Source organism: Zonotrichia leucophrys, chromosome 3 (assembly GCF_028769735.1).
Source record: "Zonotrichia leucophrys gambelii isolate GWCS_2022_RI chromosome 3, RI_Zleu_2.0, whole genome shotgun sequence".
Lineage (NCBI taxonomy): Eukaryota > Metazoa > Chordata > Aves > Passeriformes > Passerellidae > Zonotrichia > Zonotrichia leucophrys.
This window is the reverse complement of record NC_088172.1, coordinates 68,870,780-68,894,966: the sequence shown is the minus strand read 5'-3', so window position 1 is coordinate 68,894,966 and position 24,187 is coordinate 68,870,780. Positions and strand designations below refer to the sequence as shown.

Below are 24,187 nucleotides of genomic sequence, written 5' to 3'. Positions count from 1 at the left end.
TTTGCAAGATGCCCCGCCCACACTGTAGTTCAGAAAGAAGAAATTGGGTTGTGAAACAACAGACAATTATATAAGTAAAGCTTGCCAACAAACTATCTCCAAAGTGGAGACAGATTGTAGTGGCTTTCTGTGAATTCTGGCTATCTAGCTGCCCCCTTTCTTACTTTTTTTTTTTCTTCTTTTAATAGAAAACTTCATATATCACTGGCTACACTTTGTGTTAGAAGTTGATTTTCAGTCAAACAATACTTATATACAGTACATAGCAACAACAAAAATTGATGGAAAATACTTAATTTATCTATTTTACATAAACCTGTCTGGCAAAGTAACAACCTTCCCAGTAATGATTTTATTCTCCCTTGGGCTTCTCCTACATATAGCAACTTGGAAAACCTGCACCATTCTGGGTCTTGTTTGCTCCTGTAGCCTGACCATTTATACATCTGAGAGTTCCATGATACAGGGTGTGGAAGCCCAACTAACTTACTTCAGTAAATGGGGATACATGTGTTTCCAAATAAGAAAATTACCTCTTGAGGTAGTGTTACAGCAACAGAATAAAACAAAGTCCTTAGCTTTAAACACATTTACAAAAGACATTCTTTACCTTGGCAATGACTCTTAATCAGTAGCGTTTGCTGTTACACTTTCCAAATTTTTTTTTCTCAATTTCCATATTTTGTTAGCAAAGGCCTTTTCCTAGTTGTTTCTCAAAATGAGTGTAATTTGAAGCTCTTAACTTCATTCTCATCGCACAGATAGGCTGGACAAAAGCATTGTGCATTAGATACTCTATTTACACATTACATGCAAGTAAGCATGGGCAATAATTTAAAGAAACTGCCAGATCAATTTTCTGTCAGGCCCTATCTGAAAAATTTAAAACACTGCATCAGAATATCCTTAGCCCCTGCTTAGTTAGTCTTCAGTGTCTTGATATTATAATACTATAATTTTGCCATCAGTAAAAAAAAAAAAAATAATTAACCAAAAATTAACCAAAAAAAAATTAACAAAAAAAAATTAACCAACCAAACAAAAAGACACACCCCATTTTTCCTCCCCCTTACTAATTGTCTTCCAAAAAGAAACCCAAGCAAAAATTCTTCTCATCTCCCTTCACAGAAACAACAAAATCCAGAATACTTATGTATATCTAGCAAAATCAGCTGTCTTTTGAAGATATCCTACTTCAAATGATACTAACTTTATAACTATGTTATATATAACTATGTTATTACTATGCCAGCAAGTTGTTTACTAACTTACTAACAATAACAAATTATTTTGTAGGAAAATAATCATTAAAATATAATTCCAGTAAAACACAAACTGTTTCATGATGCAGTTCTATTCATGCAGTCCAATACAGTGACCCTAGGAGAAGGGAAAAATCCTCAAAACAAACTGAGCAAAAGAGGTCATGTATTTGAAATGCAAGTAGACTTTGATATTCCAAGGTTTAGGTTTTGTTTAATCAAACTAACTATCAGCCAGATTATTCCACATACTCATAAACTACAACTTGAGCTATAACTCCAGTATTATAGTCCAACTATCCATAGCATTAGAACACCAAAATGCAAACAGAAGAAAAAACACCCAAAATTGCAGCATGGGATCAAAATACCTAAGTAGAAAACTTCTAAACTATTTTTCCTTTGATTGCTATGTTAGTACCTTTATTATAATAGTGCCATGTATATAAATATATTCAGGGAAATTCTGAAAGGGTTTATTCTTATTTTGCTTCCTCAAGGTTATTTTCATACCAATGAGAAACATTTATGTAGAAAGTAGATTACCAACATGCTGAAAAAGGGTGCAACACAGAGGAGTGATTGGTCATCCAGATAGCTCAAACTTTCACCCAGGCTCCCATTCTCCCTTAACTTGATTACTGCTGGATGAATCATATTTCACTGTCAAAGCCGTTCGCAACCTGTCGCTAGCACCACCTTCATCTCTCACTCACCACAGAAATGCTCAACTGCCACTGTTAACTATATAGTGCCTATCTTTTACATTTTTAAAACAGCTTAGGGCCTTCTCCTGGGTTTTTTGCTTTTTGAGAGATATTTTCTGAAAAATTCCACAAAGCTGTCCCAGGATCTTCCTTCAAAATCAGTTTTGCTTTTTATTTTTTCCCTCCAGAACAGGTGTTAAAGAATGTGACATTATTGCCAGGGCGGCTGACTAAGAAATAGATCAGCCAATCCAACTGCAGGTTGTCACTTCCATTCCACTAACACCAGTTTTCAGCTGATCCAATGTAAGCAAATAAATTAGATAAATAAACTTCAAAAAGCCACCACAAACAACTCCCCAAAGCTCCATGTGCCTAAGTGCAGAGATGAACGTATGTGGCCCGAAGTTCAGAATCCGACTAGCTGAGGGCGAAAGGCCGACGCCCCTCTGCAATTCCTGGCCAGCACCCTTCCGGCGTCTGATGGCCTCGGGCTGTGCTGGCTGCGGACTGGCGTACCTCGCTGGTATAGGAGAGGAACGGAACTGACCATTTCCCGGGGGTTAAACATCGGTTTATTGACGGTGATGCCGCATTCAAAACACCGGGAAACCATCCGGGAAAAAGTTTTTTTCAAAGGGGGTGAAAACAGGATTATAAAGCAAGGGGGTGGGTACAGACAGAGCCAATCAGGAAAGGTGAGGGGATGAACTTCACAGAACTGACACTCCATGGAGACCAATAATCAAAAGGTAAAGGAGGTGTCCTGGGACCCCAGCCAACCACCATCTCCAGAGAGGAGAAGGTTCTCGAAACCTGGGAGGAGGAAGGGAGTGATTGACTGGACAGGGAGGAAACAACTTTCACTTATAAGGGAAACCAGGGGAGAAGCAATTATATATCGGCAACTATGAATAGCAGTTGCTATAGCAACTTAGCTGACAGGCTAGCAGTGGCGGGAAAAACTGGGAGAACGAAACCATTTTACACATAATAGGGGAGAACAATACATAAATTGGGGAATAACACAAGAAACTTAACAACACACTACCACATCTCCCCGTTTTTTACCAAATAAAAATTAAAATGAAGAGAAAAGTCCAAATTAAGCTTAGAATGCAGGAACTCGCAGCTGGTCATGACGAGTGTCTTTGTCTTCTGAACATTGCAAGGGACAGTGGCACTCGGCGCAGTCAGTTTTCTCCGGACTAGCTTGCAAATTAGGAGGATGAAAATCAAAAGTGAGTTGGGGAAATGTACTAAAAGACAAAAGGTGAACAGTTAAACGCAAATTACTTAAACAGATGGTTCTGCCCCAGATAATAAATCCAGTTCGGGAGAAGAAGAAGAAATGGGGGAGGGAGGTTGGGATTAATAAACCAGAAGTAGTTCAGTGACGAGAGGGGTAGGAGCAGCAGTCTCAGCATTGGGGGAGGAAGTAAACATCTGAGGAAACTGATGGTGTTTGGGAGGGTTTTCTCCGTCACCGCGAGCACGCCTGAACCTGTGACTCAGCTTCCTTCTGCATCCTCTGCTTCGGGATGAGGTGCCTGACTCATTTGGATGGTCTTTTTCCTCTGTCTTCTTCTTATCTTGCTTCTGCCTCCATTCCATGTAGTCTTGGCGCATGGGACACTGAGGCATCCAATGCCCCACCTTGCCACAGAGATGGCAGGGATGGGTTGCTGATGTCCTCCTGCCGGACTCAGAAGTAGAAGGACCGGCCACGGGGGAAGCTTCAGCCTCTATGAAATCTTGCTCGGGGCATTCAGCAAAATGCACAGATGTTCTCTTAGGCCTTGGGGCCAGGGAGACTTGACGCACTACGACATCTATCATGGCTTCTACTGTGGGCTTAGGACTTCGAGGGAGAGTTTTTATAGCCTTGCGGCAGTCAGCGTTGGCATTGCTATAAGCCATCTGCTCAAGCATTTTTTCCCTGTCATCCTCTCCGAACGCTTGCGCTTCCACATATCTGTATAGGCGTTCGATAAATTCCATGTATGGCTCTTGCGCTCCTTGCAAAACCTCAGCATCTTCCCATTGGGAGGTAACTACCTCTAACTTAAAGAAGGCCCGCTCAGCTGCTCGGGCCGTCTCTACTAGCTGGGATGGGAATAAGGCTTTAGCTTGATTTGCCCCTTCAGCCCACTGTCCTTCACCCAAAAGATGTTCTTGGGTAATTAACTGACCATCTGCGTCATGGGACAGTGTAAGGTTCCCCCAAAAACTTGGGAGTACTTCCACTATTTCCCTCCTCCATTCCCTCACCCAGACTCTAAATTCCATGGGTCTGAGCAGGCTAGAGAAGAGGGACCTTAAATCCGTCGGTACCAAATCTCCCTGAGCAAGGGTATTGTGTAGCAAACCCCGGAAGAATTCTGACTCCCGGGAGTAATCTTTCTGAGCTTTGCACAGTTCGTTTATTCGGACCTGTGCATTCCCCCTTTCCCTTAGATGGTATGTTACTGGAGCGGCTTCTAATAGGGGAGCTTGCTCCTGTTTCCGGCTTCCCCCCCCCCTCTCCTCTGAACACAAAGCGTGAGAGCTGGGGGGGGTGGCATGGGAACCGAAACTAGAGGAGGTTGAGGCGGGGTTTGGAGCTGACGTAAGGCAAGGGAGTGGGCGCGGCAAAGTACCCTTCTCCGCCCCCCGGACGGCGTTAGGAGGCGGAGGGAAAAACGAAACTGGAGCGGGAGGGAAGGGAGTGGGGGGCTGAACCGGGGGAGGGGTTTGAGGAGGAGCTGAAGGTGGGGCGGAGTGCTGAGGAGTGAGCGGGACGGAGGGAGGGTATGAGAGAGGAGTAACTGGGCAAGGGGTGTGATCAGGGTGAAGGAAGGGGTTGGTGCTTGGGAGGAACGGGTTAGCGGAAGAAGAAGGAGCTCTGGCGGCAGAGACCGCGTGGTCCCCGCCATCTTGGACAGTAAAGGGGCTACTTTGTGGAATTTCATTACTAAGTGGAACAAACTTAGGGGTTGAAACTGGGGACTTGGGAACTGGGGTAGAAGGGGAGGATGGAGGAACTTGGGCAGGGCTCCTGGGAAGGGGAGGCTGAGCAGGTCGAGAGGGAGCAGGGGCAGAATGGTTTCCCTGCTTTTTGTTGGCCTTTAAAACCCCTTTCGAGGGCTCCTGCCTGTGTGAAGAGGGAGAGGGCCGGGGGGTAAGGATGCGGGAACTGGGAGAACTAGGGAACAAACAAGAAGAAGAAAGATCGTTTCTTGAACTCCCGGCTGGGCGCAGCGAAGTTAATACTTTGCTTGCCCAGTATGCCACGTTAGACAACCGGGGTTCCCCAGCGTTAACCTGTTGGTCTAATTTGGCCACAACGGCTGCCCAAAAGCGCGGCTCTTTCGCAACTTCTGGGGAAACTTCAGGGAAATGTGAAAATACCCATCTAATCAACACTATCAACTCTTTCTTGGGGGCAGTAAAACCTCTTCCAAGTAATAAACCCTTAACTACAAAAAAACTCCTTTTTGGGTTTTGCTCTGACCCACACCCATGATCGTGGGGGGTGTAGCGACCCCACCACGGCAAACCGCGCGGAAAAGCCGCCCCGCGCTGAATGAGGCCGCCGCAACCAGTCAGCGCTGCGCCGAGAGCCCCGCTACTGGGCCCGGCGCCACTGTGCCGGGGCACCGCGAGCGCGAAAGGCGGCAGACGGCAGTCCCCCTCGTAGAGCTCCCAGGGAAAATTTAAAGGGCAGGGGAGGAACCGAGTCCGGGGTTCACCTAATCAAAGAGCGTTGCAGACGAAAAGTTCAGGCGGATTAGTCCACTGACACCGGAGGAAGTCTGACGGCTAGTAGATTTAAAGTCCAGTCCGCTGTGTTCTCCTGTGGGTCATTGGGTAAAGCCCCCGCGTGGGCGCCATCTGCAGAGATGAACGTATGTGGCCCTAAGTTCAGAATCCGACTAGCTGAGGGCGAAAGGCCGACGCCCCTCTGCAATTCCTGGCCAGCACCCTTCCGGCGTCTGATGGCCTCGGGCTGTGCTGGCTGCGGACTGGCGTACCTCGCTGGTATAGGAGAGGAACGGAACTGACCATTTCCCGGGGGTTAAACATCGGTTTATTGACGGTGATGCCGCATTCAAAACACCGGGAAACCATCCGGGAAAAAGTTTTTTTCAAAGGGGGTGAAAACAGGATTATAAAGCAAGGGGGGTGGGTACAGACAGAGCCAATCAGGAAAGGTGAGGGGATGAACTTCACAGAACTGACACTCCATGGAGACCAATAATCAAAAGGTAAAGGAGGTGTCCTGGGACCCCAGCCAACCACCATCTCCAGAGAGGAGAAGGTTCTCGAAACCTGGGAGGAGGAAGGGAGTGATTGACTGGACAGGGAGGAAACAACTTTCACTTATAAGGGAAACCAGGGGAGAAGCAATTACATATCGGCAACTATGAATAGCGGTTACTATAGCAACTTAGCTGACAGGCTAGCAGTGGCGGGAAAAACTGGGAGAACGAAACCATTTTACACATAATAGGGGAGAACAATACATAAATTGGGGGAATAACACAAGAAACTTAACAACACACTACCACACCTAAGTAGAGCTATGACAAGCTATGTCACTTAACTAGCTCAATCCAGATTCAAATGACCATTTAAGGAACCTGAACGTGCACAAGTCTATATGACCTGGCCTGTGAGAAATGAAGAGAAAAAAGGTGATAGAAAATAAAAAATCAATTAAAGGAATTATCATGTGTAGAAGTATATTATGGCATTAACTTCTGAGGACATAAGACACTTCTAGAGATATGAAAATGTGAAACATTTTGGAAAATATACCGTGTGTTTCATAGAAAAATTCTTTTGAATACTCAGGTTAAAAAATGGGCAGATGATTATCTCACCCTTGCCCTACTGCCCCCAATTTTTGCTAGGGCGTTCGCAGCTCACAAATGTTTAGAGGAGAGTTTTCAGAAAGTCTCAAAGCAGGCTATTGGACTAGGTCTCCACATCACATACTTTGAAGACAATTCTTTCATTTTTGGGGGGTGGGGGAGGGTGTAATGATTTTGGCTGGGATAGAGTTAATTTGACTTAGAAGTGGGTACAATACTGCATCTCGAATTTAGTATTAGAATAATGTTGGTAACACACTGATGTTTCAGTTGTTGCTAAATAGCGCTGAGCCCAAATCAAGGACTTTTCAGTTTTCCATACTCTGTCAGTGAGGACATGCATAAGAAGCTGGGAGAGTGTGGCGAGGAGACAGTGACTCAGACTGGCCACAGGGATATTCCACACCACAGATCATGCCCAGTAGATAAACTGGTGGGAGTTGGTCTGGAGGATGGGCTGGGCATTGGCCAGTGAGCAATTTTATTCTGCATCCCTCATTTCTCTTGGGTTTTATTCCTCTCTCTCCTCTTCATTACTATTATCATCATCATTAGCATTATCAGTATTTTTATTACTTTGTTTCAGTTATTAAATTGTTCTTACTTTGCCCGCAATTCTCCTCCCCACCCTGCTGCTGGGCAGGAGAGGAGAGGGTGAGGAGTGGCTCTGTGCTACTCAGTTGCCAGCTGGGGTTAAACCAGGGCAGGTTCCAACTCATGTAAAGCTCTGTTTTTAAATTTGCAACTAATTGGTCTGTACATCTCATAATCAATATTCACAAACGTTTCCGTCTGCCACAGTGAAAATAAAATTATCATTCCTCAGTCATATAACATTTATATTCATGAGCAGTAAGTAAATATTTAGATTTCGGTGTGAAGCTAGAGGCATCAGCTCTGTAACCACATGGGCAGTCCCTTAGGTACACTCGAATTACTTTTCTGAAGCATTCAAAAACAAACACACACTGCAGTTCTGCAAACACATGTATTTTATATAGTACAGCAGTAGCTCAGATCAGCAGATGACATTGCAAAATAAAAACACTGGAATACTGACCCTCTGTGCTTTCCTTAAGCCAAGCCTTCAATTTAAAATGTTCTCTACTACGTAAGAAAAAAGTAGCTCAAATGACAAAATCCTCTAAGAAAAATTCCACAACTAGGAAGAGATCATTTGAATTAATATGCATACAGAGTGAAAATACTGGACAACTGTTTATATAAGCTTCTTTTTAGCTTTAGCAAAGGTTCAAGAACATTAGCTATACACCTGCAATCATACACTGCTAGGAAAAAAATGAATGCTTGAAAGACCCACAGCATTCTTGGAAACTTTTGAGATTTTCAATTTAAAACCAATAAATATTTTCACAACAAAATGCACGGTTTTTAACTTGATCAGCTCTTGTGTAGGCAGCAACTATGACACCAATACTGATGATGAAACAGGAAGCCTGAGGACAGCAAAGAGTTGGTAAAATGCATGTGCATCCACTAGATTTTATAGGTTTTACTTTAAATAATTCTCAAAACTGAGAAAGTCAAAGCAAGATGAAATGTGTAACAGGAAGGTTACAAAACAGACCCTGTAATTTTGAACTCCCCAGGTATGGATTAATCTTTCAAGGAAGAGATCCCACTGCTGAAACAACCGAGTCACGCTTCCAACCAGCAGAAAGCAGCTCAAGGACCAAAGGGTCACACTCCCAAAACCATGAAGTGTCAAAAGTTTCTTCTTTTCCAGGTCACCAGCAGTACCACGCCAGACTAATAACACGTATATACGCTGGCAAGGCCAAAAAAAAGTTCGCATATCACACAAACCTTGCCGAGAAGCATTTACAATCGATAAACTGAGAAAGAATAAAAAGCGATTTAAAATGCCCTCAGTCCCAAGGCCTGGCCAGACTTTTTACCCCTCTCCCGCCGGGGTAAAACAGGAGGGCAGTGACCCCTCTCAGCACTTTGGCCCCGGCGGGTCCTGCCCGGCCCCGCCGCGGTTTAACCAGCGGGCACCGACCGAGGGCAGCCCCAGCTCGTCCCCGCTCTGCCGAGGCACCCGGGGGGGACGGGCGGGGACTGAGGGGACGCGAAGGGAGCCGAGCCAGCCCTCGCCGCCCCGAGAGCCGCAGACAAGGCAGCAGAGGCGACAACAGTGACAATCACAGCAGCAGCAAAGCGGAGGCCGGAAGGGAAGGGGCGGGGAGGAAAGGGCGGATCCTTATCCGGGCTTGCCCCGCTCCCTGCCGCGCTCACTCACCGATCATGGCGGCGGCCGCGGCCACGCGGGAGGAGAGTGGCGACGCGTGCACGCGCGCGCCTGCACGTGCCGGCCACGCCCGCCGCTCCAGCACTTCCCCTGCAGCCGCCCGGGGGGGTCGCGCGAATGTGGGCAGGGTGGGCCGGCCCTGAACGCGCATGCGCCTCAGCGAGGGAGATGGAGGCGCACGCTGGGCTCTCTGGGTAGCGTAGTCCCTTGACAGCTCACACCCGCACCGGCTCTTCGCACGTCATCGCCTCACATTTTCCCCACGCACCGCTAATGACTTTCTCGTTAATTGCTGTCCGCCGCCCCGGTGTACGGTGCACCGGGGGTAGGTACAGCTGTGCGGGACCGGGCGGTGCCGACGGGGTTATTTGTGATTCCCGTCCCGCTTCCCCGGCGGGTTGTTGACGCGTTGCCTGGCGACGGCGGCGTGGCCGGGGGACCGCGCGCGGCGGCAGGTGCCCAACGGAGCCCGAGAGGGACCCGCAGGGCCGGAGCGCAGGGGAGGCAACGGCGGGCGGGAGGGTGGGCGGGGGCGAGGACTCCCCGGGGGACCAGGACACCAGGTGGTGATGAGGGGCTGGACACGGCGGAGGGGGGGACGAGCTGGGGTGGTGATGCAGAACGGGACTTAGTGCAGGGGCGAGGGGCAGGCAGAGGGGGTCTGTGAGGGGCAGGGAAAGCGGAGGACGGCTGTGTGAGGGGGTCGCTGGATGTGGAGTGGAGGGAGCGAGGCTGCGCCTGCTGCCTGCCCTAACTCGCCGGGCACGGGGCGCTGATGTTCCCTTGTTTTTTCCAGTCCGTTATTTGCATCTGGTCCGTCGTGGGCGCCGGTGGGGAAATGGTAATGGAGGAGGGACGTCCGGGCCCCTCAAAACCCGCCGGTGACAGGCGGCCCCAGAAGCGGGAGAAGAAGAACAAGCAGCACGACAAGCAACAGCCCTGCGAGGGTTTCAGTATTAAAGCCATGATGAAAAACAGCGTGGTATGTTTGCTGCTAGCATAGAGTGATAGTAATTAACTCAACTTGTCCAAGAGGCGTAGCAAGTTAGAGCTGTGGATAAAACATGTCAGGCAGGTGTGCAAGTTGCTAATACCTTATCTGGAGTTTGCTGGTTGCTGAAATTACCCTCAGGCTTTACAGAAGTATTACTGCAAGGTAACTCTGTGCCTGTGAGAGTTGTGATGCTTTCGCCAAGCACTTTAATTTGATGCCACAAGTTTTTTTTTTTTGTTTTTTTTTTTTTTTTTTTTTTTTTAGGGTTTTTTTGTATGGTTTTGTATTGGTAGTGCACAGCCTGTTAAACTGACAGCTTTTATGGAATTGTGTGTGAGGCTTACTGCCTCCCACTTAACAAAATGCTGTCAAGTGGTAGTGCAGTATTTCTCAAAAGTTTTAGTACACTGGCATAGTGTATGAAATTGATGTGAATGTCACATAGGATGGTCACATAGGAGATCTGTAAAATAGATTAATAGATTTTTTTAAGCAAGCTTGGAAAATAATGAAAAGCTTCCACACTATCTAGGAGAATACTAAACAAACAAACATTAGTTCTCCAACTTGCAGTTCAAAGAGAAATTGATCCAACAAGTAACAGTTACAATTTCTAATGAATGAACTTGGAGGCTTGGGAGTTAAAATAGTAGTATAAAGGCCCTTCAAATCTCTTTATACTGTTTTATTTGTGTACCTTTATCAGAATTGAGGAGTTAAAAAGCTTCAACTAGTACAGAGTACAGATGTTCAACATGTGAGTGGATGAGGTAATATTACCATAGGTCTCTGCCTAAACTCCTGGATTGTGTTGTTCATTTGGACATAGTTCAAGGTGTTAGCAAAGGCTTGAGTCCTCAAGGGTTTTTTTAAATCTGTAGAGTATTCTGACAGCTGTTATGAAATACATTATTTCCCTCTAATTTGCTGAAGTGGTCTTTCTGGTGCAGTCTCTCTTATCTGCAGGATCATCCTCTTAAAAACCCAAACAAGCATGTCTTTAAAGAAATTTTAATAGAGTAAAAGTTACGTATTTGAAAAACTTTCTCCTAATTAGTAAAACTACAAGATATTTCACCTTACTTAGAAAACAACAAGGTGAACATAACCAAATAATCCCTTTGTTTTAAAGAAGATTGATTGATTTGTTTGTTTTTTATTCTAGCAATGCATGGAATGAGCTGTAATACTTCAGCAACCTTTAGGATTAATTTTTAAAATATGTTTCCTGTTCTCTGAAAAAAATTCAAGTAATGGATATTTGGTTGTTTACACCTAGATATGTAAAAGACAATTTTGTCTAGAAGAATCAGCCATTTCAGTAGAGTTTGAGAAATACATATTTAATTTTAAAAAAGGAGCTGTGACTTGTGAAAATAACTAACTATGAGTTTAATCAGAATTCAGGTTTGCTTTTAAATATTTATAGAATATTAACTTTTATGGCTGCATTTCTAACTTCCTGAACATGAACAGACCATTAAATCATGTGATACTGCCATTAAGCAACTGCATACAGGTAAATCTGCTGCCTTTGCAGCTACTCACAGAATAACAGAAATTATTCTTTTTGGCATGGACATCTGGAAATCATCTAACCCAACTTCCCACTTGAAGTGGCCCTGTCACCAGCACCCAGATCAGGTCAATGATGGTTTTTCGTAGCTAAACTGTGAAACCTCCCAACATCAGGGATTGCCTGACCTCTCTGAGCTACCTGTTTCATTTCTGCCCTGCTTGTCTGCCCCCTTGCTTGCCCTCTCAGCCTTTCAGAGCTCAGGTTTACAGTGTTCTGACCTGCTGCACACGTTCTACTCATAACTGGGTTGGAAGCTCTGAAACTCTTAGTGGTCTTGGGAGATTCATAGTGCCAGGGCTATGTTTTGAAAAAGCTCCATCTGCAGTCAGGCAGCTGCCAGAATATTCTCCAGTTGGTGTGCAAAAAAAGGAATATCTCACTGCCTCGCTGTCTGTGCAGAAGTGGGACTTCCTTTTTACTTTTCCAACTACCTTTTAATTGGAGCTTTAGATTTATTAAGTACTCGCTTGTCAGAGGTTGACATCTTTGATGAAGTTCTCATGGAAGGCTTGGGAGCTGGCTGGAGGGTTGAAAGCACAGCAGGAATATCTGGTTACAACGTGGTAATTCTTTTTGTTAACAGCGTGATAAGGCGCAGGGTTAAACGTGTTTGGCATCTCCAGGTCAAACAATGAGGTATTGATTAATAGCCTTTGGTGCAAGCATGTAGTTAGTCTTAAACTCTTAGTGTAGAGTCTTAACAGATTACTATTATGCATATATGACTGTAAATATTGTAGTAAGTGTTCCAGAATTCTTTTATGTTGCTTGGGCAAAGAGTGTTTTACTAAGCTGTTTTTCGTGAATGTTTCTGAATAAAGTCTACTTTCATAGTCAGTAGTAAGTGCAGAAATTAAGTAGATACAGTATTTAAGACTTTTCTCAGCTCTCACTAAATCCAAAACTCACTTAGTGGAATGCAATGCTTAAATATTCACCTGAATAAAAATGTTCCTGAACGGAATAAAGGGTTTAAGTTATTCCAAAACTGTAAATTTATATAGCCATTTACTTTAAAAGCAAGGTTCAATAAAGGTCTTCTATAATAACAAGCTACATTTACATTTTAATTGTTTTGTCCTCCAGTGGAATCAAGCATGTTACGTGCTCTTACTTCAGAGGTACTGCATGTAGAATTAGGAACACAATTAAAAATTAATGTATAGACTGGCCAGTATAGAAGTGTCTGAATGTGAATGAGGACAGCAGGAAGATATCTCAGTTCACTTCTGATCCTCTCTAGATTATATTTTCCTATTTTCTGCAATGAAAGAGAACAGAATAAAGTGTCCCACTTTTCTGTAATGCGCCAGTAGTAAAAGCATTTTTTCAAGGACAGAATTCATTTTAGTACTTAAAGGAAACAGTAGAAAGATAATTCCTATCTATCTCCCAATTTTACAAGATTACTATTACATTCATGTGTTCCATGACATCAGTCAGAATTTGCCTTCAGGAACAGGCCACAGGGATAGAATGAGAGTGTTTACTAGATGGCCCTAGAAAGGAAGGGATGCTAAAAATTATTGCTGGATTTCTAAAACCAAAGCAGCTATTCAGCCTTAGAGAGTCTTAGCTATGTATAGGGCACAGCTTTCATCTCCTAAAAAAGGCTTAATTGCTCTTAAGCAGAAAAATCATTATTTGTATTGCAGCTCTGGATTTTCACTCTTTTGTTCTGCATTTAGGAGTCTGCAGTCTGTATGTACGGGGACGAGTTCTAAATCTTTGTACTTTAAACACTTCTCTCAAGCCATTTTCAATGATGTGTGTTGTAAAGGGCTTTCTTACCCTTTACCATTTGCTGATAACTCATAGCAAAAGTTTCATTTTAACCATGATGTGATTTGTTTATGTTCTGAGATTTGTGATTTCTCATTATATTTATATTCAACCACACTGTGTAACCAAGACTACTTTTGTTTTTTACCTTGTAGCAATCGAAGTTTCTGATTTGATTTTGAGGCTATAGGAAAGAATAGGAGAAAGAAGTTGTGTCTTTTGATTATAACAGCTAATTTATTGGAAAAAGCAGTGTGTTTTGGGGCATATAGATGTCAAGTTAAAGGAGTGTTTTGATAAATATATATTGAGAAATAGTACATCTGTATTGGAGTAACTTCTCCAGTTTAACAATAGCAATTGTGTACAATCTACAAGTACACTTCAGTGAACACTGTGAGACAATTTAAACTGTCAGTACTCTGGAAGGCAATCCTATCTTCTTCCTCTCTCAGGCTGTTTAGTGCTGCTGCCCGTTGTTGTGTCCTCATTTGTACAATGTTGAATGCTCAGAGAACTGATCCTGCTGAAAATACTCCAGCCTGTTAAACCTCACAGTGTTGAACTGCTGTCTGTGGGATTGAGACGAGCAAGGCTTCTGCTTTAACCAGGCTCATCTGTTTTGCCCTTCTCCCTGTCCTGACTGCATGCTTCTATCTTTCCTTTTGCACTGATATTGTTTTTTCTTGTAAATATAGAGTAAATTGGATCAGCTGTTACAGCTCTTAAAGAGTTAATATATGCAATGAGAAGGGAAGCAGGAGAGTGTCAGCACAAGCTGTGTGTTGGGGAATGTACCCTCTTGGCAACATTGCAGTCTTAATTCACTTAAAACCAGTATGACACCAAGTTCTAGCAGGGTAATTCCACAAGCAATTACAGCAGCATAAACTTGCAGCATAATTGAAAGGTGTTGCTGTCATCCCTGAACATTTATTCTTTGTGCAATATGAACTTTTGTATGGCTTTGCAGTGAACTGGACAGGGGCCCTGGTTAAACCCTGATTAAAAGCAACTCAACATTTTTTTTTTATCTTTAATAGCATTTTAATAGACTTGACATAGACTTATATGTGAACTTATAACAGTATAAGCTCACAAAAGTTGTCCCTGCTACAGCCCTGCCTGCGTCTGCTGCCTGTTTGTATCTTCTCGTTTGTGCCAGTACACAGTCATCCCTCTGGATTGATGAGGCACTTCAGTTTCATTAAGTTCAAACATGAAAAGCTCCAACACAAGGAGGTTTTTATTTCCCCTCATAAGGTTAGATTCCTTTCCAATTCCATGCTCATATTTACTGTAATGACCTCTTTGATAGTATAATGTAAAAGCAGAATATACAGAAAAAATACGCATGCTTAAGACCATAATTTCCTCAGAAGGCTTCTATTTCATATTATGTTTTCAGCCATAACCTAGATGACTTAATCATACTGCTCTTATTTTAATGTACCTTAAAGTCAGCACTTTATTTTTGTGAATGTGGTCAAAGGTTGGTATTGTTCATAGTTGCAGTGAGGATGAAAAGATCAGTTTCTTACCGAAATCATTAAGAAATCATGCTGCTTCGTTTATGAAAATTTGTTACACATTTGAATCTCCTCTTCTAATTCAGTCATATGACTTAAAATAGTTAATAAGTAAGTTATCAGTTAGGCTCTGTTTTGTGGTTTGATTGATAATTCTTGTCTTAAATCACTTCATGTGATTCATGATATTTTACATGGAAAACGACCTTGGGAGGTTTTAAGTTTCACATTTAGAGAAGGTAAAAGTAAATTGGTTTTAAAACATTTTGGCAGTGCTTTTTCAAAACTCCTCTACTAAGTACTTTTTTATGAATTAATGAATAAAATATTCTAACTGGAAATTATTGTGGAGATGTCAAATTCTGACAATTCTTGCATAGGAATTAAACTATTTTAAAGTTTGCAAACTGTTTACAGATTTCATACAAGTTAAAATCCTCCAGTGCTCTGAGTGTATGGGTATCTTCATCTGTTGTTTCTCTGAATGAAGACAGCATTTTTCAGTTCCAAAATTTTTTTACTGTAAATGTAGCAATTTTGAACAATTTATTAAACTGTAGCTAATAAGAATAGTCTCCAAACATTATTTTAAGCTGTCAGCTTGCTGTGTAGGGAATTATCTAAAGTCAGCATTTCCTACGTGCAGCTGAGTACGCCTCTGGAGCCAACCAATTGAAAATGTGAAAGAGATGAGTTAGACTGCATCTACCATATACCCTTCTCAGCACTGTGTCTCCAGAAGAGTTTCCAAAGAAATGGACATGCATGTGCATATTCTTTCTTTTAACTTGTTGTCTTCAATTTCATTCAAGAAAAATCCTGTATTCTGTGTAGGCTTCAGCCTTTGTCTTAGTCTTCTCCCTGTTAGCTGACTGGGAATGCTCTAGAATGCTACTTGAAGCAATTTGAGTGAAGAACCATCAAGGCAGGGTTCTGGAGTTCATGTTGCAGAAAGAGAGGCTGAGGGGAAAAGTATTTCAGCCTGGAAAAGAGAACGCTACCAGGATATCTCATGGTATTGGGTCTTAACACACCTAGTGACCCAATTGCTGTAAGAAAGCTGTCAGGAAGAAAATGCCAGTCTGTTCTCTCCAGTGATGGGAGGACAAGACATGTGTTGAAATTAGGTGTTCCTGATGGTGAAAAGGTTTTTCACAATGAGGATTGTCAAGCAGTGCGTCAGATTTCCCAGAGCGGTGCAGTCTTCTTGCAGATTTTCAAGACTCAAATGGAAAAAAGCCCTAAGCAACCTATTCTGAGATAACCATGCTTGGAGAAAGAGATTGAATTGGAGACTTCTTGGAGTAATTTTCCACCTGAATTTTCCCGTGATTCTACATCTTACATATTATGGTTGATTGTGGTCACTCCATGGCTTTGCTGCTGCTAAGGTCAGACAAATTAGTGATGACTAATTTACCTTCTATTTGGAGAAGAAAAAAGGCATTTGAAGGTTTTTGCTTTAATAAATCCGCTGCTTTTCTCACTATGTGAAGGGGGTAATGAACATATCTCCCTTCTGTCCCTCAGAAAAACCTTATAACACCATATTGTTCCAGTTATAACCGTGAACTACATCATAAACTTCAGGCTGGCTTCCCAAATACACTTGAGCAAGCCTGCATCAGTGTTTGGGTAGCAGCAACACATGCTTATTAGATTATTTCAGCTACAGCTAATCCTTTTTATGCAGTCTGCTGCAAGTGTGCAGGGAAGGCTGCTGCCAAGCATGCAATGAATGCTTCAAGGAATTGGAGCAGCTGGCCATGTGTGTAGCTGTCAGCTTCTGGATGCTGTCCCTTGTCTCACATTCTCCTCTTGTCACTGCTAAAACTTAAATAACAATAGAAGCTTTAAGTGGGTGAAGGAGACAGGAGATGTAGCTCAGTGGCATGTGCATTAGGAAAAGGAGTGGGGAAACAGAAAACGATCTGAATGTGACTCCCTAAAGCAGGGACCTAGGTGATCACTAACAGAGTATGACTTTTCCTGTGGCTGTGTTCCCAAACTTTACAGGCAGAGTGTGCTGGAGTCTGTACCATGGAAATGAAATTTTTCCTTCTTTTTGTAACTGATACTTCAGGTAATATTTTTGCTTAGTACATGTTTAACTGAAATTACCTGATAAGACTCTTAGGGGTCAGAAAGGTTTTACTTTTTTCACGAAGTTTTCCTATTTTGAAATTAAAAGTATTATGAAGGGTAACAAAATTGTAGCTAGCCATACTACTGGTACATTGATAAAATTTCTAGATAGATAGTGTCATAGACAAACTTCTGTGAAAGACTGACTGGTTCCTCCTAGCAGTAGCTGATTCTTCTATACGCTTGACATCCATATAAGCAGTTTGGAATAGATTTTCATTTTCTACCATAGTTAAATAATTTTTGCTGGAAAATTTACTGAGCTCTGATGACTTCTTTTCTTAGATAAAATACATGTCAGATAAGATAAAATTATAAATCCCTTCATGGGGTCACAATGTGCTGAAGGCTAAATTATGGAATCTTGTGTTTAATAGCTGCACTCTGATTCTGTAGATACATTACAAATATAATGTTTCTTATAGTTGCAAGTTTTGGACTTTTATGAGTGCGAGTTGAGGGGATGCCTGCAAATAAGAGAATTGCTCATGAGAGCAATTTAATTCTAGTCAGACTTTCTGTGAAATTTCTGTTGGGCCTCTTGCCTGAAAAAAACAAGATTCTGATGTGATAATAAAGCCTGCCTTAATTATAATAGGATGATAAATATATAATTTAGCTTTTCATACATTTCTGATGGTCTCTTTTAATGTAAGATTTTTCTTTTTAGAAAATTACTGTTCACCCATCTTTCTGTAAGGGCTGAGGCCAAGACCTTGAGAGCAAGAGTAAATATTGATTTATTTTCAGTTTCATAATAGGAGTATGTCACTAACTTGACTAGGATCCAGACTAGCTTTGTTTGGTGGGGTTTGGTTGTTGGTTGTTGTGATTTTTTGTGTAGTGAAAGACTTTTTAAGCAGATGTACACTACAGTAAGTACAAAAATTTTGCACAACGTGACCAAGTTAAAACATAAAATACCTCATAGAAATATCTGTGCAATGAAAACTCTTGGAGCAAGCATGGCATACTACTAACTTTTTTTGTAACCACCACCTGAAGGCAGAACACATCTTGAAAGTTGTTTGAGGCCTACTGTGTAGGGAGATTGAATATAAGAAAATAAAGATAGTGTAGACCGTAACCTTATCACTAAAGAGTTGCAGCTGGGCCAATAATCAAAGATTGGGAACAGGCCTGACTTTATCAGGCCACAGCTGTAACCAATGAGGAGAAGAGTGCTATAAAAGAATGGGTTGGCTGTTGGGAAGGAACTGGAGTCAGTTGGCTGCTTTGTGAAGAGGAAAGAGTCACTGCTCTGAGACCTGCCCACAAGAAACACCAAGAAGGTGTGGAACCTTTACAATAAAGAAATAGTATGGAACCCCTGCAATAAGATGGCGATGCTACTGTATTGGTCAGAAGCATATTAATGAGAATGCTTTGTGTGGTTAGTAGGCAATACACAGTATTCTACACAAAAACTGACCTAAATCCAGAGGGTACGGTGTTTTCTTGCCCATCTTACGTATGTAGGATATCCATTGGTTTGCTATCATCACATGAGTGTTTTTTAATAATTTTTGTCTTGCTCTGCATCACATCTACTCTCATCAACTCATCTCATCAAACAACTACTGCATAACTTGTTTGGACTTACTAGGTGTTCTTGAAAATATCTGTAGGTATTGGGTCTTCGACGTTTGGCAGAGTTTTCATTCTTTCAGTAATTGTTAGATAGGAATTCTCTTCTGTTATTTCTATGTAAGATTTGTCTTAATGAAAAATCTTACATAGCTGTATTATGAAGTCCATGATTTATGGAATGAAATGTTAGCTCCTGAATTTTTATCTTGCTTTTTTCACCTAAGGAAGTGAGGAGAGCCCCATGGAAGGAGAACTGCAAGGGCTTGTGGGCAGGGAACGTCCTGGCTAAAGAGTTGGGGTGCAAGGATCTGTGCAAGACTGTGATTGTGCAAAATCATGCATTTGAGGCTGGTATGTGCCCCTGTGCGTTCTCCTACTCCTGGATGCTCCACTGAACATGGCCATCACAGACCCCTTTTTAAAACAGTATTTAAGAGGTCTTCTAAAAAATCGGAAAGCTTTGGATTTAGTTTTCTTTCCTGATAAGTCTTGGTGCATAGAATTAGGGGACATACCTAATGATTGAAGTTTTCTGTCTCAAGGCTAATAATTATATACTTACTAGAAAAGACTGGTGGTCTCCATTTAAATTTTTGGAAAAATAAATTATTCCCTGGCTTATTTTACTGTCCTATTGATGATGTTTTAATGTCGCATTATTGTTTTGTATTGGATATCTTTTCAGATAAAGCTGTTTAGGAAAAGGTGCATGCATACTTTGACTGACATTGTAGCCAGGATTTGATAAACTTTTTTTTTTTTCCCCACAGAAGTTGAAAACTTACATTCTTACTTCTCAAAGTAGATCTGTTGATCTCGCTCTTCCTGCACTCATCTGCTATTTGTGCTCACCTTTTCTCTGGCTTTATTTACTTCTCCTCCAGATGATGTCTTTTTTATATCACAGGATTTCTCTTGCAGTAATGTTCAGCTGGGTTTTTGGGGGGAGGGCAGTTCCGCATAGAAATAAAACTTCTGGAGAACATAAAGCTTATACCAAGACCTTCTTAGAATATCCCATATGATAATTTCTACTGGACCAAAAAAAATATCTCATAGGAATGAGCTTATTATAATTTTAAATTGTAAGGCATGACTGGGAAATATTTTTCATGGGAAGTATATGTGTATTACCTGATTTTTTTATATTTTTATACAGTGTTTTACTAACTATCTCATGCCCCTCTAATTTGTGTGTCCTTCATTTAATTCATAAGGTTTTATATTAATAGTTAAAGATCAGAGGAACAATTACTAGAACTTGATTTCATCTCCTGTGTAATGCAGTCTATCAAACTCAGAAAGTGATTTCTGTATATAATGTGTAACCTCTGGTTGAGCTAGGAGATATGTTGGGTTTTTTTTAGAAAGTAAAGCAACCTAAAGGTAATAGTGGTGTTGGAGTCTGCTGTAGCTCTGAATTATGCCAATGCTTAACTTATCCAATGCAAGGCTGTTAGAAATTTGCAGTTCATACCTGTATGAATTTATCACACTTTAGTCAAATTTCACTGTGCGAATATTGTAGAGTAAAAAAAAATACTTAGAGAAACATCCTATCCCTAAAATTCCCCCCCCCAAAAAAATTAGTATGCTTCTGCCCTCTACTTAAAATCTGTTTAAGTCATGATTATTTTATGAGCCTCTAGTATGCCTTTGTACATGTTCAAGATGTATTACAATATTATGATTCAGGACAATAATCAAGTTTTAAGATTGTGTTTGATAGCTTCTGAAGGCTTTTAGTCATCCAGTTGTTCATCTAGTATGAAGAATTCATAGACAGTGCACTAAAATTGTGTAACATCTGTCACTTTAATTTTAAAAAGTAAAGTATGTTCCAGTGTTTCAATAAGAAATCAATGAGTTGCGCATTTAAGATTGCAGGTGACTTCACAAACTCTTCTGTCTGATGCTAACTGACAAAAGAACCTTTATAATAGAAATGTTAACTGAGTGCCAACCATTGACAATGCTGTGCCTGTCAATAGTATAAAGTGTTTAGACCTTTGGGTGTAAATTTTATTGAAGAAATTACTGGGTTTTACCATATTTGGTTTTGCTTGGATTGTTATTTTTCCTTTTCTCAGATAGAATTGAAATATTTATCAGCTTAAGTGAGAAAAGAAATGACCCTTTACTAATAATAGAACAATTCTGCCTTTATTGTACAATATTACGTTAGACAGTAATAACAAAGTGTATATTGGGTGGAAATGTTAAAATATATTTGTAGAGCTAATTACATAATTGCCATTAACAAATCAGTTAACACTAAATTTCTTCCCTCCATTTGATATTTGTTTAATTGTTATTTATCATGTCACTGTTTGGTAGTATCTAGGTAAATATTCTCATTTTGTCATATTTGTTCTTTTGCTTCTGGCAAGTGGGACACTTTGAGTTCTTGTTCCTTTATAGAATTAAATATTCTTCAGTTTTTAGTTAATCTCTTCAAAGATCGATTAAAAAATCTTGCCTAAGGGTGTTTGGCACAAATGTTTAGTCAATGACAAGGCTAAGCATTTCTGAGCAAAATGTTTGTTCTGATTGCCGAAATGGTTCCTCTGAGAGCTCCTTTAGCTGAGATACTCATATGACCTTTTCCTGCCTGAAGTCACAGTTTAGAGTTCATACTTAGACTGAATGCAGATCAGCTGACTCCTAACTGAACACTCTTCCCAGTGGGCTGGAGGTAGTCTCCCTTGTGTCAGGAGTTCTTTTGAAGCCTTCACTGTGCTCTTAACACAGAAATTAACAAAATCATCACCTCTTTCTAACTCCTAGATAAATATGCAAAAAAGACAATATTATTTAAGGGGACCTTGCTGAAAGCAGGTTTCAGTCTTCAGAAAATAATTTCGAAGTCTGCATTTACAGTGGTCTGATGCATTGCTTTTATAGTCTTGATTCAAGTGTCTGAACTCCAAAGAGGAATGGAAATTCACCTACATCCCTATATTCAGGGTTGTGTAGGTATTCAGCATATCTGTCAGCACCTAAACATGCTGAAGTGTCTCATTCTCTTCACCAACAATGGAGGAGCCCGACCTTAAAGCCTAATTTAGGCTCTTTGAATTTACCCTGACATTGGGGGCTAGTGTTCAAACCAATCGTGGGTTTGTGCTCTGGGTAACTCAATGGGCTGAAAGCTTTCCATTAAGCATGTAGAAAATGCTGTAATGTAAATATTGGTTATTACCAAGTGGGCATTCCGCCTAATGTAATATGTTCATTATATGAAGGGATTCTGTAATCCTCTGTAGTATACTGTCTTCTTTAGCCTATATTTATAGGTTTCTTTATGCTTAGATTTCTTTATACTTTAACTTTCTTTATATACTTTGTTTTTCCAGTCAGTTTCCCTGTTTTCTTGATCCCTGCCTGACTCCTTTATATGTATATTAACTTTACTTCAGGGTCCCATAGACACACTGTAAGACAGTGTAGTTCACAAGGTATCCATTAAGAAGCTGTTATTGTGTCTTGTTTTCTTGCAAGTTGTAAACTGTCTGATCAAAACTATCATTTTGGATTGTGTTTTTCCAAAGAAAGGAAATAAGGTGTGTTTTTAAGGGAGATCTTCATAAATATTGTCATGGTTCTTGTGTTTTCAGAAGGACTCTCTAGAGCCACTTGCAATTTGTAGCCTAACCACAAAAGATTATGCTACTATATGAAAAACACCCTCAAAGTGAAAATAAGCTACTGCACTAGGTGCCAATTATTCAAACTAGCAAAGTCTGTTTTCTGCAGGGTTATGTTTTGGTGTTTTGGGGTTTTTTTCCTGGTTAATTAGTATAAAAATTAAACTTCTTTTGCTTTTTAATACAGTATTTGGTGTCTAGTAACATGACAAACAAGCCTCTTGTTTGGGTCACCCTTGTCTGTTCTCCATTATTTCCAAAATACATGAAGTCGGCTGTTCATGTGCGGAACTGCCATTTCCTCAAGTGCAGTTTAAAATGACCAACAGATGCACATCTTTAGGAGTGAAGGCAGGCAAATGCACACACAACATGGATGTGTAACCCTTGTTTCCTCGTGAAGGTGTTTTAGATAGGGTATGCATACTCATTCACCATGAAAAAGGGTGAAATTACAAAGAAAATAAATGGCAATATCACAAATGAATCAGGCAATCAAGAAAACTACTGAGTTGCTTTCAGTCAGAAGCTATTTCTTGAAGATGAAAACTTAATAACTGAGTTACACAATTTCATTGTGAAAATGAACAGTCTCTCTTGGAGCCTGGACTTCAGTGTTGGAACTACAAGACCATTGGTGACTTTGGTGCTTTTCCAGTGAAGCGACTGGTACCCGCGAAGTTGAAGGCAGGGGGCTCAGCAGCACACAACAGAATTTCTTGTAGAATCAGAATATGTGAAGCAGATCCTTTTCAAACTTCACTAGTAAGCAGAAGATCATGTAATCAAATAATGGCAGAGGAGAAACCTCTCACTTCCTCATTGGTTGCCATGTTTAGCCTATAGGAGTAATCACATATCACTAAGGGCTCAAGAATCTGTCACTAAGTTTTGCAGTTAACCAGGAAGTATATTGTTGTTTAGTAGGTCCCATTGTCGAACCTCCTGATTTTAATGTTATAGAAACATGAATTTAGTGAAAAGGTAAAGCATTTAAGAACCAATTCTCAAATTTTACTAAATGTTTTCTGATAGACAGTTAAAACACAGGAAGGGTAATCATAGTAACTCTTCTAGTTTGCAAAGATTCCAGCTCCAAAGTTACCAGTAAATCTAAGCATGGTAATGTACATCCAAGGTTTTGTTATATAAAATATTTGTGTAGTATGAATGAAAAATGGCCTTGAGGCAATAAGTTCTTAAAATAGAATTAAGCTGGATAAAAGGCAGATAGAGGGAACAATTGCTTTGTATAAGGCAAATATCTGTGCTCCCATGTGAGAAAAAGACCAAAATAATTTTAGCAATGCTCAGTAATATAAAATAGGCTTTGTAATTTATGGTTTTTATGAGTGAACATATGAGTTTCATGTGAGTTTGCTCCTTATGTGAGTGAAGAATAATTAATACCAAGAAAATAGCAATTCATTTCTCTTATTCATCATCTGTAGTTTGGGAAGGATAATAAAATGAATTCTTTCAAGTGTAGGCATTTTATGGAAAGTTATCATTTGTTAATTTTGTTTTAGAAATAAAATGGCATGAATTACAGAGGTAAGATGCTATTATGGGATAATAAATTGAAAAAGATCTATTTTGTATTTTTGTGAAAAAAATTATTTAGTGATTGTGAGTTCAGTTAATAGACTGGGACTTAAATTAAGTATCCAATATTTATCTGCTCAGAATATATTTTATTTTTTTTACTGTTTTAATTAGATTCTCAGCCTACATTAAAATGTTGCTCTTTAATGACTAGGTATGCCTTCTGTAAATACCAAAAATTGAAAAGAAACTGGTGTCTGAGAACGTTCTCTGTTAAGA

The 24,187-nt window shown here is 40.8% G+C and overlaps 2 protein-coding genes across 6 annotated transcripts in view; one reads left to right on the top strand and one right to left on the bottom strand.

The window, feature by feature from the left end:
* Positions 1 to 9,215, bottom strand: part of PRKN (parkin RBR E3 ubiquitin protein ligase) — a 689,640-nt gene extending 680,425 nt beyond the window's left edge. The window contains exon 1 of the mRNA XM_064708670.1: positions 9,089 to 9,215. Within this exon, the coding sequence (XP_064564740.1) occupies positions 9,089 to 9,095 (7 nt within the window). The 5' untranslated portion in view covers positions 9,096 to 9,215. The remainder of the gene's footprint in view (positions 1 to 9,088) is intronic.
* The window catches only part of PACRG (parkin coregulated), a 210,793-nt gene continuing 195,795 nt past the window's right edge, over positions 9,190 to 24,187 (top strand). For 2 of the 5 annotated variants that reach the window (XM_064708672.1, XM_064708677.1), the window contains exons 1-2: positions 9,190 to 9,422; positions 9,894 to 10,079. In XM_064708672.1, the coding sequence (XP_064564742.1) occupies positions 9,936 to 10,079 (144 nt within the window). In that variant the 5' untranslated portion in view covers positions 9,190 to 9,422; positions 9,894 to 9,935. Of the gene's footprint in view, positions 9,427 to 9,524; positions 9,553 to 9,628; positions 9,661 to 9,893; positions 10,080 to 24,187 lie in introns of those variants that run through there. The other 3 variants (XM_064708675.1, XM_064708673.1, XM_064708674.1) reach the window with 3 other exon arrangements.